This window comes from Seriola dumerili, unplaced genomic scaffold (genome assembly GCF_002260705.1).
Source record: "Seriola dumerili isolate Sdu_G_001 unplaced genomic scaffold, Sdu_1.0 BDQW01000262.1, whole genome shotgun sequence".
Classification (NCBI taxonomy): Eukaryota; Metazoa; Chordata; class Actinopteri; order Carangiformes; family Carangidae; genus Seriola; species Seriola dumerili.
The window spans coordinates 261144-277772 of NW_019174517.1; the positions used below are offsets into that span (position 1 = coordinate 261144).

General features: G+C 41.1%; 1 protein-coding gene across 1 annotated transcript; it reads left to right on the forward strand.

The window, feature by feature from the left end:
* The first annotated feature begins 3224 nt into the window (after positions 1–3224).
* On the forward strand, positions 3225–12342 carry LOC111230365 (interleukin-2 receptor subunit beta-like). Its single transcript, XM_022757065.1, has 10 exons — positions 3225–3365; positions 4420–4514; positions 4631–4775; positions 4906–4972; positions 5621–5714; positions 5820–5965; positions 6483–6663; positions 7545–7647; positions 7739–7817; positions 9953–12342. The coding sequence occupies exons 2-10, from the start codon at positions 4433–4435 to the stop codon at positions 10718–10720; spliced, it is 1665 nt and encodes a 554-aa protein (XP_022612786.1). The 5' UTR covers positions 3225–3365; positions 4420–4432; the 3' UTR covers positions 10721–12342.
* The last annotated feature ends 4287 nt before the right edge of the window (positions 12343–16629 follow it).

A 16629-nucleotide genomic window follows, 5' to 3' on the forward strand; every position in this document is an offset into this window, starting at 1 on the left:
TCCCTTTGGTTGAGGCTTAACCAAGCTGTAATCATTTGGCTGCTACAGCGCAGCAGTGAAAATATGCTGTGTGTTCATGAATACGCTCTAAATGAAATTAAAACAAAAACAATTATTAAACTTTATTCATTTTATTCATGTAACTCTTAGAAATGATGAGTGCTCTCTAAAGTTTAACACACAGAAGTCCCTTAACCTAAAACTAAAGGATCTAAACCACTGAACACCAGCAGCAGCTGAAGGAGGGTAATAGTCTCTCCGTGTGATGTGTAAAGGTAACAGAATGGAGGTGGTTTCAACAGAAACCACTGAAACTTGCTTTTTGTCACAAGCTGTTGCTTCTTCTGTCAAGTCAGACCCGTATGAGTATCTGGAGTAGTGATCTGATGAGTTCTTCGCTACAAGGGGAAAAGACTCAAGTTGCATGCAACTGTCTGGGTCATGAAATCCCAGCTGAGGTGTGGTATATGTATATGTATGTATATATATATATATCTACATACATGCATGCATACATACTGTTGCAGCCCGGCTCTTAGACTGCACAAAAAGATGGTTGGACACACGGGTATACTAGATGAAAAAAACAAATTTATTTACAACAAAATGATCAAAATGAAGTCGAAGCGTAGATGGGAGGGATCTGTAAGGTCAGCCAAGCTGTAGCATATGTAGCACGTGTTTGTTCGTTTGCTGTCATGTCATTTTGTCCAGTACTTTCTTCTATTTTGAGCTAATTACAAAAAAATGTTAGCGGGCTAACATGCAAAACTAAGATATTGCACATGGTAACTATATGCCTGCCAGCCTGCTAACATTAGCATGTAGCTGAAGCTCTGCTGTGCAGCCTCTGCTAACCTCGCTGTAGACGCTTAGGTTGGGTTCTTGACACAACAGTGGAAGCCCTTGTGTCAGGACTGTGTGTGAATCATGTTAATATGCAGACCTATACAACATATACTGAGCTTAGTCAACTCTGGCCTCTACTTACAGGAATTGTACATATTTTAGCAGTTGACTTCTGCATTCAGGGAGTCGATGAACAGTGTTAAACAGAGAGCAGATGTGGTGGCAGCTGTTTTAACTTTTTTAAGCAGAAAAAATAGAACTATATTTATTGTATGAAATTCAATTTACGTCATGTTTTTTTTTTATAGAGGCACAGGTTTTGCTCTAAGTGTACCCTCCCTTGTTATTGTTCTCACCTCTACCCAACTGAAACCCCCCCCTTGTCTTTGTGGTCTGTTGATGGAGACTGTTTTCTTGTTGCCGTCTGAGCGCGAGCATCATTATGGTCTTCTTAGCAGCTTCCCGCCTCAGGCATGGCGGACTTTGACCTTTTGACAAGTTCTGAACGCTGTTCTTCCTCCTACACCTCCTCTGCACGCTTCTACCCTCCCCTGCCGTCGTCTCTCCTGTAAAGTGATGCTGACACCTTACGAGCTGCAGGAACTAGCGAGGGGGCTGCATCAGATCACCCTCTGGCCTACTGCAGGCACCTGCTGACTTCTGAGTTCAGACGTTGTGTTGCAACAGTTGTTGTATGTGTGAATGCTTTTTGGTTTGTAGACCTATATATGCAGCATGGATGCGTGTTACACAATGGCCTTTCATTGAACCTGAAGAGTGAGATGAACACTCAGATATCAGAGTGTTCGTAAGACCGACATTGATATGATCAATTCAGTCGACTCTGCAGTACTCAACATTTAAAGGTTTCAATTTAACCGAGTGAATATATAAATGTTTCTCTGTTTCACTGCCATTTATTCTTCGTCTGCGGCACTTTTCATATTTAGTTTGACTTGCGTTTCTGTACAATGGAATATTTCTGTTCATTCAAATCTCCAGGCAGAACCTGCACGTCTTGTTTCGTGTGTCGCTGCCTCGCGGAGATCCTGATGAACAGAGCACACTAGGGACTGTATTAAAGTTATTGGGGTTGGGTCATGATTTAAGATGTTTTTAAAACATTTTGCAACACCCTGACAACAATTTCTCAACTGGGCTCTGATTTCAACCTCAACATGTTGATGTTTTTTACGCAGCTGAAACTGGACGTGAGGAGGGACATTAGAACCAAAAGCTTCCAAATGAACGGTTATTATGAGACGATAAACAGGAGCAAACCCAAGACGTGTCTCTCACAAACATTTTTGAGACCATCTTTTTTGATTTTTTCAGGAAAAGGATGAGATAAAAAGAAATCTGTCAAACACCATCTCCATAATGATTTTCATATAATGATAATATGTATTAGAAACGTGTCTCCTTCTACGGCTGTGTTTTTAAATTTGAGGTTTTAGAAAACAAGTTAATATACATATATATTTATACATATGTAGATAAACTATACAAGAGGAAAACAGACATAGAACTCCAGTTAGCTTAATAAAAGCTTAATAAAACTCCGATAATCTCCCCGACAATGAGAGGACATTTATTTGAGGCTTGCGGTTTACGAAGATGAAATGTTGAATGACCTTTGAGCGAAGAGCAGGCTGCTGCTTAACTTTGATCCTTCTCTCCTCTTCCCTCTATAGAAACACTTGAGTAGTATACAGATGTGTGTGCAGTGGTTGCGGCTGTAACAGCAGCGGTTTTGGCGCTGTACAGCTTTTTTCTTGTGTGTTTTGTCTGTATCTTAAATAACCCCCATGGTTCTAAATCTGGTAGCTTTAGCCTCTTTAATCCCCCGAATCTTCAGTTTAAGCAGAGTTTCGTTGACACAAACCACTTCATAGGACAATGTGCAAGTTTCTCTTTATGCAACCCACTTAACGTTGTGATTGAAACAGGATGTGGTGTTGCTTTGTATTTCTTGTTTTCAGTACAATTATTATGGTAAAAGTCGTGACAGGGTCCAGGTAGCTGCTACTGGTGGTGCGCAGGAGGGCGGTGCTCTACAACTGAGAGGCCCCCGCTCAGTTAACCCACCCACACCCCACCCACCCCCACCCCGGCCCATCGCTCTCTCTCTCTCTCTCTCTCTCTCTCTCTCTCTCTCTCTCTGTCACTCACAGCGTCGACAGGCTTCCTGTAAAGCCCTTAGACATGGGCTGTGGTTACAAGTGGAAAATGTCACTGGGCATTTAAAAGAAGAGAGCGCGGTGAGAATGAGGAGACAGAGGGATGAGTGTGAGTGACAGTGAGAGTGAGAGAGAGAGAGAGAGAGAGATAGAGAGAGAGAGAGAGAGAGAGAGAGAGAGAGAGAGGGGGGAGATTGTTTAAGAGAGTGAAATAGTAGAATAGAAAGACAGAGACAGAAGAAAAGGAAACCATAAATTCATCTGACCAGCGGAGGAGACGACGATGTGTCTCGTCTCAGGGACCTGCTGCTGCCTTCACTGACCAACACTGATCAGGTGGTGTATCACTTTTAATTTATTTTTTATTTTTTAACTATTTCTGTTAAAAACAAACAAAAAAAAAACAACAACACAAGACTATAAGATATTATTATTATCATTATATCATATATATTAAATATATTGTGGCAATATTCTTGTGATGAGTTATCTCTGTGTATTGGAGTGTTTGAAGGTTTGCACCTTCAGCATCATTTCTTACATTTCTTTTGGCTGTTGAGTTGTCAGGTGTTGTGTAGGTTTCCTGAGCGGCCGCTGTTATTAGGAACAAGTGGTTTTGTTTCCACTGTGAATTATTTTATAACATGTATATCAGTCACAGTGACACATCTGCACCTTTCAGAAAGGCGCTCGCAGTCCTACTCAGCTCAGGCTGTAAGCGGAAAAAAACCAGCAGTGACTGATGACTCAAACTGGGGACAACATGTGTGACTTAATGGGAAAATTCTTCTTCTTTGGGTCATAAATAATCGTAATCTGTAGCCTGATTTATCTACAGGAGGACTTTGGATGTCAGTTCTACTTTAGTTTTATTATCAGTCATGTGTGACCACTTGTTTTTGCTCACACTGCAACTGAAGTCAGCCACAATAAACATAAATGTCAAATAAAATAAGTCTTATGTGTACGGCCAACCAGGAAGCTCTTACTGTGACACACAGTCGGTACATTCTCTGTCGTACAGGTGCCGGTGTTTTCAGTTACTCGTGGAGATGAGTGTTCGCTCGGTGTGGATCTGGTGTTGTTTTCTCACTCTCACAAGTGTTCATCTCTAGTGCTGATGATGATTGGTACGGTTTCACAAACCAGTTCAGAAACTTCATTTCAGAAAAAATATGGAGGTAGAAACATGTGACAAAGGTTAGAAAGCTTCTGATCCTCACACGTATTCCCCAGGTTTACTTGGATATCATTTAAATGCTGCTTTTGGATCAAATGTCTTTACAACAGTTTTGTTATATTTCTTGCTTTTTAAGTTCCACTCCGATGTATTTTATGTGTTTAACCTCATATCTAATATAGAGTATGTATTGATCCTCTCTGTTCTCAGTCATATTGTGGTCATGGCGGTGGAGATGCTGTGGACCTTATTCATCCTGCCCCTGTGTTCGGCCCATGCAGCTCGCTCCCAGAACGAGTCTCAGGGTAAGAATTTATTTGTCCAGCGGGTCCATCTGAATGTCCTACATGAAGTCCAGTGAGACCAACATTATCTCTGTCTGTCTGTCTGTCTGTCTGTTGTTGTGTCTCTGGCTCTCAAGGACTTTCCTGTGTGAACGACTTTGTCAACAATGTCAGCTGCACGTGGAACAGCACCGCTGTGGCTCCTGGTCTGGACTGTTGGATCCACGGTGTCAAGAAAATCTGGAAGTTCGAGAGCAACAGAAGAGTTCCCAAACTAATCGAGTAAGATAATACAGATGTTGTATTTGTTATTGGCTGTTTAAAAATGTATTTGCTTCATTTTCTTGGAGATTCCATGAAGAGAAAATAAACCTGTTTGTCCCGGGGGTTTGTTTGTTTTGTTTTTAACTAGCCAAAGCTGCAAGCTGAAACAACAGGGAGCCTCTCCTCCAGGCTGCAGCTTCGTCTTCGAAAATCAAGTAAGTCACCAGGATTAGATAAAATGGGGCGTCGTGTGGCGTAGTGGTCTGAGCAGGCGCCCCATTAGTAGAGGCCACAGTCCTCGCTGTAGTCGGCTCCGGTTCGAGTCCCACATCGGACGGTCATTCCCCCTCTCTGCCTCCCCGTTTCCTGTCTCTCTACTGTCCTGTCAAATAAAGGCATGAAAAGCCCCAAAAAAATATACTTAAAAAAATTAGATAAAATAAGAAGAGATGAGATGAGGTGATATAAGATTAGATAAGATAAGATTAGATAAAATGTACTTTTATTGATCCCCCATAGAGGAAATTCAAATGGACACAGCAGCACAAAAGAATCGCGGGGGAAAATTTTAATGAGGAAATGAAATAAGAATAGGAACAGAATCCAGAATAAATAAGATAAATTAGAAATACTATTTACAATAACATACAATATATATACATATATTATTCACAAGAACATGTCAAGAGTTTCTTTACAACACTTTTGAACGAGTGTTTGATGTTTTAAATGTTTTGTTCAGCCGTGATCCATTAATAAAATCCAAAGTCAGCTCTGCCATTAGACTTGTTATTGCTTTTGCACATGCAGTCACTGTCCTCACTGTTTTACGGCTTACATAATGACATAATGGGTCCCTCCAGGAATTTGACTTTTATGAAGTCATGCCCAACATCAGCGTGAAGTGTGACGGCAAGTTGTTGGAGATCCTCACCGACTATGACCCGTGTGAACACAGTGAGTAGCTGTTTCTTCTTACTACCTCTGGTACTAAAAGACTTTTGAAAAAAGACTAATAATTTTGCTATTTTTGTCTTCATGTGTGTGTGTGTGTGTCTACAGTCAAATTGAATCCTCCAGGTGTTCCCAATGTCAGGAGCACTGCTAATGAGACCTGGTTATCATGGAGTCCAGGCAGTCCTCTCTCTGACTATATCGTAACCTTTGATTTCCAAATTCAGATCAAACTACAGAAACAGACATGGAAGGTGAGTGGCTACACACACAGACATTTTATACAACAAAGTGTTGGAGAAATTAAAATGTTGACTTGACGATGGTGCTAGATGGAGCAGTAAAGGAATATTCCTCATCTGGGAATCATGAAAGTCAGAATGTCAAAGCGGTGGATCAACCGACCGACCGACGCTACCATCCCTGCAGCTGCTATTCTTGTAGCTTCTTCTTCTTTAGTGTTTTTCTCATTTGTGACAAATATTCATGTGGAAATGTACTGACACCATCGTCTCCTCTTAAGTTTAACATTAGACACTTCCCCTTCCACTGATGTCTGGTCTTAATGTTGTTGTTGTGTTTATTTGGTTGCAGCAGAGAGGCAGGGTCTGGTTTCACACATATGTCATGCAAATTCAGCTGCTACTGAACCTGTGCTATTCATGAGATGAATCACTCTGACATATTATTTGACACTGTAGTTGTTAGAATAAGAGATGGATAGGTTTATATAAGGTTTTCAAATTGTGCCAAATTTTTATCCTTTTACAGGAGGCCAGTACTTTGTTTACACAAGCCAAAGGCCTAAGAATACCTGCTTGGCAGCTAAAGGGGCACAGCCAGGTGAGGGTGAGAGTCAAGTCCAGTGGCGAGCACTGCGACAGCCACTGGAGCAACTGGAGTCCAACAACATCTTGGATGGGAGCGCCAGATGTGGCGTCACAGGATCAAGGTAACGACAAGAAAAACTATCAGCAATTGCAAAGGATTCCAGGATGACAACTCTCATTTCGAAATAGATCATTCTTCTTGGGTCAAAATGATCCTGGACCAGCTGGAAAATGTAGTTGTCCAGTCGGGTTCAAGTAGGGGGACCAGACCCCGGAAATGTCCCCATTTTTAACTGTGAATTAAAACTAATGTTGCGCTTGTTTTGGCGAACAGAGGGGGCTAGCTGCTAGCTGCAGTAGCTTCAAAAATTATGCTAAAAGTGAGTTATCCAATTTTTTTTTTTTGTTGTTATCTCAAGGAAGAGAAGAGATTAGTTGGCTCACTCATTGGTCAGAATTCATAACCAGGCAGCAAACTAACAAAAACAAACATACCTAAAGCCCACCAGTGGAAACTTGACAAAACTGTTTTCATTTTGGAAGAAGTGAAGAAGAAGTCGCCTGACTGTCTGTATTGAACTTCACATGACAATATTCACAACGTGGAATACTAAAATGCTTTTGATTCTTTTGATCTGTGGACTCTTACAAACTAAATAATTGACAAGTAGATAGACAATCGGACTTCTCAACTGCTTCAAAGGTAGGGAGCTGTCATTTTATCAGTCATCCTTCACCATAGTGTATTACAGTACAACAGTTACCAGGATCAAAATACATGAAACTGTCGGCTGGTTAAAAACATCAGATATTTTAATGACATATTACCCGTCGAACTCAAATTGTCCACGCTTTTTTTCATCTCAGAAATCTGGTCACCTTAGGTTCAAGGTCTTTACAAAGCACAGGCAGGAAAAAGAAACTCTGGGGTTGCGTCTGCATCAGCTCTCGAAGGGGAAAATACCTGCATCTTACACATTGAGATGTCATCTCTCTGTTTCAGGTTGGTTTCTGGATCACACATCGCTGGTGGTGCAGGGAGTGGTGCTGAGCATGGGGCTCTTTGTTGTAGTGCTGCTCTTTTACATGAGTTGCCTGTGCAGGCGGTGAGTATACAGTGCGCTTGTCTTTGGCTTTTGTGCATCAGGTGTTTTCACGCAGTATGTCTGACATAACGGCTCTCTCGTGCTGCTTCAGGCGTCTGAAGGAGAAGCAAGTACCAAACCCGTCTAAATACTTCCCCACGCTCCACCCTGTCCACGGAGGGAATCTAAAGGTAAAAACACACGTTCTCGCCAAACATGAAGCCCTTAAATTCTGCACTGCTTCTTACCACATGGAACATTTTGACACATGGTTTAGAAACTGCAGCTGTTACCACAAAATTTCATGAACTATTTATACACGCAGGTAACATAACTGTGCGGTATTCACGTGGCTTTCAACATTCAGGTGTGATGACATGTTCCCTTCAAATTTATTATTTGAATCTCTTCATGTGTTCTGTTGCTCTGTTACTGCACATGAATGTAAGTAGTTAATGTTCAATCAATATTCAGTTACAGCGAGTACTGACCAGAACTGACCAGCGCTAAATAATGTCTTTGGTTACTGAACATGGAGTCTGATGAAACTGTAAACAGCACTGCAGCGAGACGAGGAGCAGCAGTATCATAGTGTTAATGCTGCAAAATGTGGCCGTCATAAAGGCAACGACAAGTCTTCGTTTTTCTAGGGCTTCCAGGACGAGTCATAGAAGTGTTTTCTGATCAGCAGGACGTCATCATCGTCTGTTCCGTCCAAAACTGCTGAAAAATAGATCCGTTTTTATGATGTGACAAAGCTGTGGTCAAGGTTTGGTCAGGTTTAAGGAAAATATCATGTTTTTAGGTTGAAACTGTGAAACTTTTGTCCTCCCGTCTCAAAATTGACCCGATCTGTTGTTTGACCGTTTATAAAACATGTATAAGTATAAAATTATTACCCAATAATTGCATCACACCTTTTAAGTCGACTTCATTCCAACTCATTACTGCGACTTTTACACTTTCTTTTTTAAATTTTATGGTCAATAAACCTAATTTACATAAAAGTATACCTTGTTTTTGATTTAAAACAAACTAAATTTTGAATTATTTTGACTATAGTTAAAATCAGGAGAACATATGTTGATGGATTATCACAGACAGGTACATGTCAAAGTTTAGTCAGAATACTGTTTTGAAACCATTTCAGTCGTGTGATCCGTTGTAGTGGCCACGTCAAATTTGACCCAAGAAAATGACAGATGCTATAAATTTGAATAAAACACCCAAAACTCAATCAGCAAATTTTCCAAAAGTTTAGTAAGGAACCATCCGTGTTATTTTCAGTTTACATGAAAGAAACCAGATTTCTGATTTGAAAACAGTTTAAATCTGACCCGAGGACAACAGGAGGGTGTGGGAGACATCGCACTTTGAATTAAGTTGGTGTGATGATCACTACAGTAGTAAACATGTGGTTGATGTTAACAGTTGTGGTCATATGGCATTTTCGAGCACTTGCACGAACAGATGACACTGTTGTTTGTCAGGGGGTCTCCACGGGGATTTTTTTTGCCTCTCATTGTGGGGGATGGTAATTCTCTAAACCTATCCTGTCTTACATTTAAAAAATCAGGTCTATTAGATGTTTATAAAAGTCAGTTTATAGTCTCGACGAGCACTAACACATATAATGTCTTCTGTGGCTCTGGTTTGTCCAGTCTGAGAAAATAACCCGGACGATGTCATTAGGGGTTTTATTTATAAAAGAAAGCTTGTGTTTTGGAGCTTGAGCCATATACTAGAGATGAAGGTTAGGATATCTCGTTCTCTGCTGCTTCCATTTTGATGATGCTTTTTATTTAAAAAAATAAGAAAAGCTCTTTCTGTCAAAAAGCTGTTCTTTGATCCCAACCTCATATTCAAAGATTTAGAGCAAAGTCATGCAAATGTTTTAAACCTCTCATCTAAACCTTTCAGGAAGCGTGGCTAGGGTCCAATCGCTTTTGAGCTTTACAGACACTGAAACTATCGTGAGTCTGTTGCTATCATCTTCTAATGACCACAATTCACCTGCAAGTCTCCCTCACCCGGACAAGCAGGATGCTGATGACACACTTGCCTATTCTCAGTCCGCAGCTCGGGTTCCTGATTACCAGGAAAAAGGAAAGAGCTGCAGCCAAAGTTTGTCCCAGATTAGTGAAATCAAAATTTTAAACCACAAAAGAACATGCTTCCTTGTGTGGTTTGTCTGTTGCTTGTATTTGAAACATCACTGACATAAACTCCCCAAAACACTCACATATGTCATCAGGACATTCATGACTGTCGTGTCGTTCCTCAGGTGTGGTTTTCTTGTCTAAATGTCTTTTTTATTTTTTCCTAGAAATGGCTGAATCCTCTGTCGGCCTCTGAATCGTTCTTCACAGCTCAGCCGTGCGACCACATCTCCCAGGTGGAGGTGTGTGAAAGCTGGGATGTGGTGCCTTCCACCTCTCCCTCCACCAGCTCCACCTGCGCTCTGCTTCACTCCCGGAGCTACCCCACCGCTGGCTCTGACACTAGCGGGGTTGTCGATAATTCCTCCTCCTCCTCATCCTGCTTCTCTAACATGGGCTATTTCATGTCCAACGCCTCCAGCGGCTTGGCTCGAACTGACCCCGGTCCTGCCTACTTCACCTATCAGGATGATTTCCACAATCTGCACGACAACCTCCACTTCTCCCTCTGCCCCTCCTTCACCGCCCTCCGAGCCTACGAGAGCCTGAAGAGGGAGCCGCAGAGCCCAGACTCCGGCTTCGGCATCGGACAGGAAGACGAAGAGGGCAAGGAAGATGAGAAGGGCGTGCGTTTAGAGGAGGGGTCAGACGACCACCAGAGCTCACCCCTTCTTATCCTCCCTCTGCATCTTTCTTCCTGGGCGTGCCCTCCTTCCTCCGCTCCACCCCCTCCTCATCCTCCCAGTCTAACTCAGATACGCTCTGACAGCCAGGAGGTGGACGATGAACCTGAGGAGGCTGCTGGTGAAAGCTACACGGCCTGGCCCGTGGCTGGTTCCATGTGCAGGTCTTCCTCGATGCCCGTTGAGCCCTGTAAGACGGGCTACCTCACCCTCAAAGAACTACAGACCACATTCAGCAATAAATCCATCTGAAAACGTCCGTGACAACATTTGAAATTTAATCTGTGTTTACATCACGAAGCAAACCTGACAGATTGATGTGTGTTGCAGTTTGATTTGGAGCATATTGGGAGGGTTCTCTGCATTTATATATATATTTCACTAGGAGGCAGCAGAACAAGCTGACGAAGTTGTTATGGTTAACTCGTTAGCAGGTGGGGTTGTGTTTCTGGTCACCTGGTGAATGCAAGTCCAATATTCACAACCCTTTCAGCTCTGTTTTGGTCTCACTAACTCCTGAGGGAAACATCTGGCTCTTTAGCTGCTAAATTCTCCACTGTGTTCAGAAGCTAAGTCACTAACTTGGTGGTGTTGGACATGTAGCGTACGGTGGGTTAAACAAGCTTCATAAGAGCGTTGAGCCAAAACAGTAAAAAGTCGTGAGCCAGAAAACCAAAACAAGCTGAAAGAGGCTGAAAAAACTACGTATGACCTGAACATTTCACATCACATGTTATCCTTTGATTCCCTGCATCTACACAAACTTAGATTTTTAATAATCAGATAATCAGATACTGTAGCTTGCTACAAAGTGCTACTTAGGTTGCATTAATAAAAAACAAACAAACAAACAAACAAAAAACGTAGATAGCATTACTTCAGCACTGTCACTGTTCAGACACAACCACTGAAGGGTCTTTTGCTGTGATTATTGCTGAAATCAATAGAGTTATGGTGCAGGAATGTGTCACGATGAGATCAGATAAGATATACATGTAAAACATCAACGGACTGTGTGACACAGCGCAGTTAAAGAACAACCCAACCTTTCAGAAACACACCGGAAAGATTTAAAGCTGAAGTATTTTTGAATGATTAATTCTTCAGTTTCAGTCAGCTTTGTTTGGCATTAGTGTTAAAAAATATATGTAATAAAATTGCAGAGTATGAAAGTGCCATCAGTTATTAATGATACCATCTTAAAAATACTTATTACTTTAACCTGTATCCTACAAAGACATGTGCTGTGAGAGCTCTTTCAAACTACTAATAAAAATCTTTATTCCTGCAGGCAGATCTAGGATTTTGAGAGCAGTGGGACGGGAGTCAGAAGTGCTTTGATTATATGAATATAGTAATAAATTACTTTTAATAGACATGTAATCTACTACTTACTTTAGAGAGAAGACATTATAGTATATGACATCTGTTATCGCTTGTGCTCTGAGCTGATGTTTAACTCTATAGCAATAGTTAAGCATTAAACTGATTGATTTTTTTTTACTTACATTGATTTACCATCAAAGGAAAGGCAGCTGGTTTGCCACTGATGTTTTTGTAAGTCATTTGTTGTCATTTGTTTGAACCTCATGCAAGAAATCAAATCATTAATCATCAGTTTATCATTATTTCAGAAGCAGATCCACTCCACAGTAATAACTGCACCCGGTAAACTTTTGCTATCCACAGTGAAAAAGTCTCTTAACACATTAAGGACCATGTTTATTAAATGACTGCTTATTCTACATTCATGTAAATCAATGAGGTCAGTGATAAATGTTGCTAATCTTTGCTGCTCCACACACGCAGTATATTTCCGTTGCACTCAGTGACATCTGTGCAGAGACCAAGCAAAATAAAAGCTCTGGTAGAAATGGGTCACCCTTTGACTTCCTGTGTTGCGTGGAATGAGGGCTGAGGGGTGGGCATGTGAGCCGACGTGAGGAGGCATGTGAGAGAGACACCTTTACTTCTCTTTCTGTGTGTGTGTGTGTTGTTTATATGTCCTGTCAGGTGGTCGTGGTATGTGTGTGTGTGTTTGTGTATGTGTGTGTGTGTGTGTGTGTGTGAGAGAGAGAGAGAGCGAGCGAGCATGTGTATTCAAGTGTGGTTTGACATTTAACTCTGACACAGCCAGCGACATCCGCTCACCTCACAGAGAATTTACAATATTTAGCCATGACAGTAAGAAACCACACAACATGCTGCTTTTCATCAGTGTCTCTACAATCTCCTCTTTCCATTTCACAACAGCTTCACACGTTAAACTTCACACCCGAATTATGTCGAGCTGTTCCACTGAATTACACAACATTTGATATAAAGAGAGCTCTTCTGCTCATCTGCTTAGTTTTACCTGTTGCTCAAAACCTGTTATTCAGACACAGACTGAGAAATGGTGCAATCCAGGATGAATTTACATCTGTCCAAATGTCAAAGACAGAAACACTGAATCTTCACCAAACAAGAAAATCTATCTATCTGTCTATCTATCTATCTATCTATCTATCTATCTATCTATCTATCTATCTATCTATCTATCTATCTATCTATCTATCTATCTATCTATCTATCATCTATCTGTCTGTCTGTCTGTCTGTCTATCTATCTAATGGCTTAGAGTGAGAAACAATAAGTCCAAGTTTTACCTTTAAAACTGTCACAAACATATAAAAAAAGATCTGCAGGTTCATTCATCAAAACTGCAAAGAATAAACATTTTATTGATAATCAATAACAGATAGAGACAAGAGTTAGAGTTCACAGAGAACACTTCACAACCATATCATGTAGTTTGTATAAATGACCAACAGTAAAAAGTTAAAAACACTAACACTTGGTCAAAACAACTCAAAATTGTTTTATACCAATGAATTCTGGGTAAAATTAGTTCAGTTCTGCATCTGTATCATAAGATTTGACTCTCTATTTTTTGTGTGAATGACTGTTGACACGTTTGGTTTGTATCCCAGAGCAGATTGAAGTATCTCTGGTGTACTTTGTTCAGTCTACCACTAGGTGACTCTTCCTCCTCCTCCTCTTCTTCTTCTTCTTCTTCTTCTTTCTCTGGGATCTGTTTGGTGTCACTTAAAACATCCCCCCCCCCCCCCCCCCCCTTTGTTCCCTGTGCTGTTTTTCAGGCGTCACTCACAGAGAGAGAGAGAAAAAGAGAGAGAGAAAATACCCTGAAAACCCACAGAGTTTGTTTTGGATCTAACCCACAGAGAAATGGGGAGGACGTGAGGACGAGCTGACCGTGTGGAGGAGAAACAGATACCATTGCTATCAGAAGGAGGAGACGCCGGATCAGTCACAACCACCACAGGAGCCAAACACTGGTGAGGGCCAGCGTGAGAAAGAGCTTGTACCAAAACAACAGGAGCAGATCCATGAGCCTGTTTATTGACTGGAAAACAAACAGAAGTTTAACAGTTGTTTTTCTTTTCTTTTTGTTCATTAAATATGTTCATGTATTTTTGCACTGAGCCTGTGTGACTATAATCTCCTTTGATAAGAAACAGACGTTCTTAAGGCAACTGCAAGTTTCATTTTCTCCATAATGATTCTTGACCTTTCTATAGTTTCTGTTTGGTTTAAAGCAACAGTTCAACATTTTTAGAAATACACTTTCTTGAGGAGAGTTAGATGGGAAGATTAATACCAATCTTGTGTATGTATGGTAACTATAATGCTAGAATATGCAATTATTAGCTTAGCTTAGTTTAGCACAAAGAATAGAGATGGGGAGGAACAGCTAGCCTGGCTCTGTTTGTGTAAAACTGTTTGTGTAGTTTAAAAAAACAAGAATTAATTGTTTAATGGGGGAAAATGTGACAGACTATTTCTTAGCCATGTGCAGTTAGCAAGAAAAACAAGTTACAGCTTCCTGCAAAGAAAAAGTCCAACAATAACAAGTTGTTAACAAGTTGATTATTGAGCTCTGGAGGCTGGTTGGCAAGTTTTGTTATACTGTTGGACAGAGCCAGGCTAACTGTTTCCCCCTGTTTCCAGTCTTTGTGCTGAGCTAAGCTAAGCTAACTGGCTGCTGGCTGTATATGCAGACTTGATAGAGGTCTTTAAAAAAAAGAAAGAAGTGAATTAACATATTTCCTAAAAAGTCAGATTGTTATATTACAGCATCACACCCCCTGCTTGAAAAAAAAATGGCTTCATTTGAAAAAAACAAAAACTAATCCAACTGTCTCGACTGAATTTAACCTGACTCTGAACTCAGAAACTCAAAGAGAGAAAAGCTTCACTGATTCCATCAAAACAGAAGAGACAGTTAGGTGATAAAACCTGCAGGAACAATCGTCTTCTCATGAGTCATCCGGATAAATTACCGTCTTAAATTTACTACATGGTAAGTTACTATAAATGTGTGCATGCAGAGAAATGCTTTATAACCACATGGGTTACTCATGTTCTCGTGAGCATTAAGTTTGTCCACCAGCCTGCGGACCAGCTGTCTGTGTTCTTTGTTTTTTCCTGAGCTAAACCACAAGAAATCTGAACTCACCTCTGGTATCCAAATTTGAATGCAAGTCCCCATACTTATGTCAACCACTAACAATATGTTTTGGGGGGGAAAAATGCGGGTGGGATTGTGGGAGTCAAAAAAAATAAAAATCTGCCTGGGGCCCTGAAAGTCTCTAGTCGGGTTTATGAGCTGTAAAAATGAGCTGCTGTACTGTGATCAGGAATCACCACATCCAGGTGTCAGGGAAAATGGCTCACCTGGGTTCAGAGATGCTGCTGCTGCTGCTGCTGCTGCTCATATAGTTGATACCAAACACAGAGATAAATGAGACGCCAGATTTAAGAGTCTTAAATACCACCTGAAAGATCACCAGAGGAGGATTAGTACACACAGAGAGGGATGACAGAGTTATGAGCTGCACTGGAGATCCAGAGTCTGACTCCTGAAGGCAGCAGATAGTAGATGTTCACAGGAGGACGGCGTCAACTGCATCGGGCGGTAGTTTACATTGGCCAGAAAAAAAACAGAGGAATGTTCTTCTTATGTAATGTCAGAACAATCTATGAAACCTCAACCCTTGAGACCCACTGGGGATAATGTTCAACAGCTGTTGCTCATGCACGTGTGCACAAATCCTGCCTCAGCCTCCACTTGTTCAGCAGCACGGATCATAGAATAGTTAGTTGGACTTATTTCACACAATGACGTGATGATGAGCTGCGCTGTACGGTGGATGAACGCAGGGTTGAGTGTATTTGCGAGAAGATTAACAAGATACGAAATAATATTTGTTTTTTTTATTGCGTAATACTTGGATAGTTTAACCACTTCAGACGTCCAAAAAACCATAAAAATGAATCAATCGCTCCTCGGTTGCGTTGCTAACAGCTCATACACGTGCGAGCTGTGATAAAACGGCTGTCGATGATGCTTCAAGAAACAGTTTGGACCACGTCGCTAAAAGTTTCTTGATACCGCTCTCATGTCTGTGTATGAAGCTACCGTCCACACCGCCGTTTAGCTTAGCATAAAGAGTGGAAACACTCAAAGGCATCTGAAGCTCAGTCATTACCGCGTTATACCGTCTTTGCTCACTCCGTACAAAACAGAAACCTAAAAAATGCTGAGCTAAGATAACCTGCTGGAAGTAGCCGTATATTTAACAGAGTGGCATGAATTATCAAAAGATTTGTACGTTTTGTCATTGCTACATAGCCACCGTTAGCATTAACACCTGTTGCTGAGAGCTTCAGCCGTCGTTGTGTTTACCAGAGGTTAGCACACCCTGGGGCGCATGGACTGGTGCTAGCTGGTTAGCATGCTAACTTCAGCGTAGATAGATACAAATAGAAGCAAAACAACAGCGGTGGTTCTATTCTATTTCCTCTGGGTTGGTAAAGGAATGAAGTTTGATGCTGAACTCACAATGTTTCTTCTACACCGGTAAACAGTAAACAGCCGTTGATGCTAATGTTAGCTACCTAGCAAGAGCAAAAACGTGCAAATATCTGCTTTAAAGAGGGGGGCAGTTCCATGATTTTTTTTTTGCTCAATGTGCTAATTTTGTGCAGACACATGGTAAGCTTTTCTGTGGGTAATTTTTCCATTCATCCGGTTTGATAAACTATGATGTATGATGTCTAATTAAATCTGTTAATAACATTTTATCTTAATTGTCATC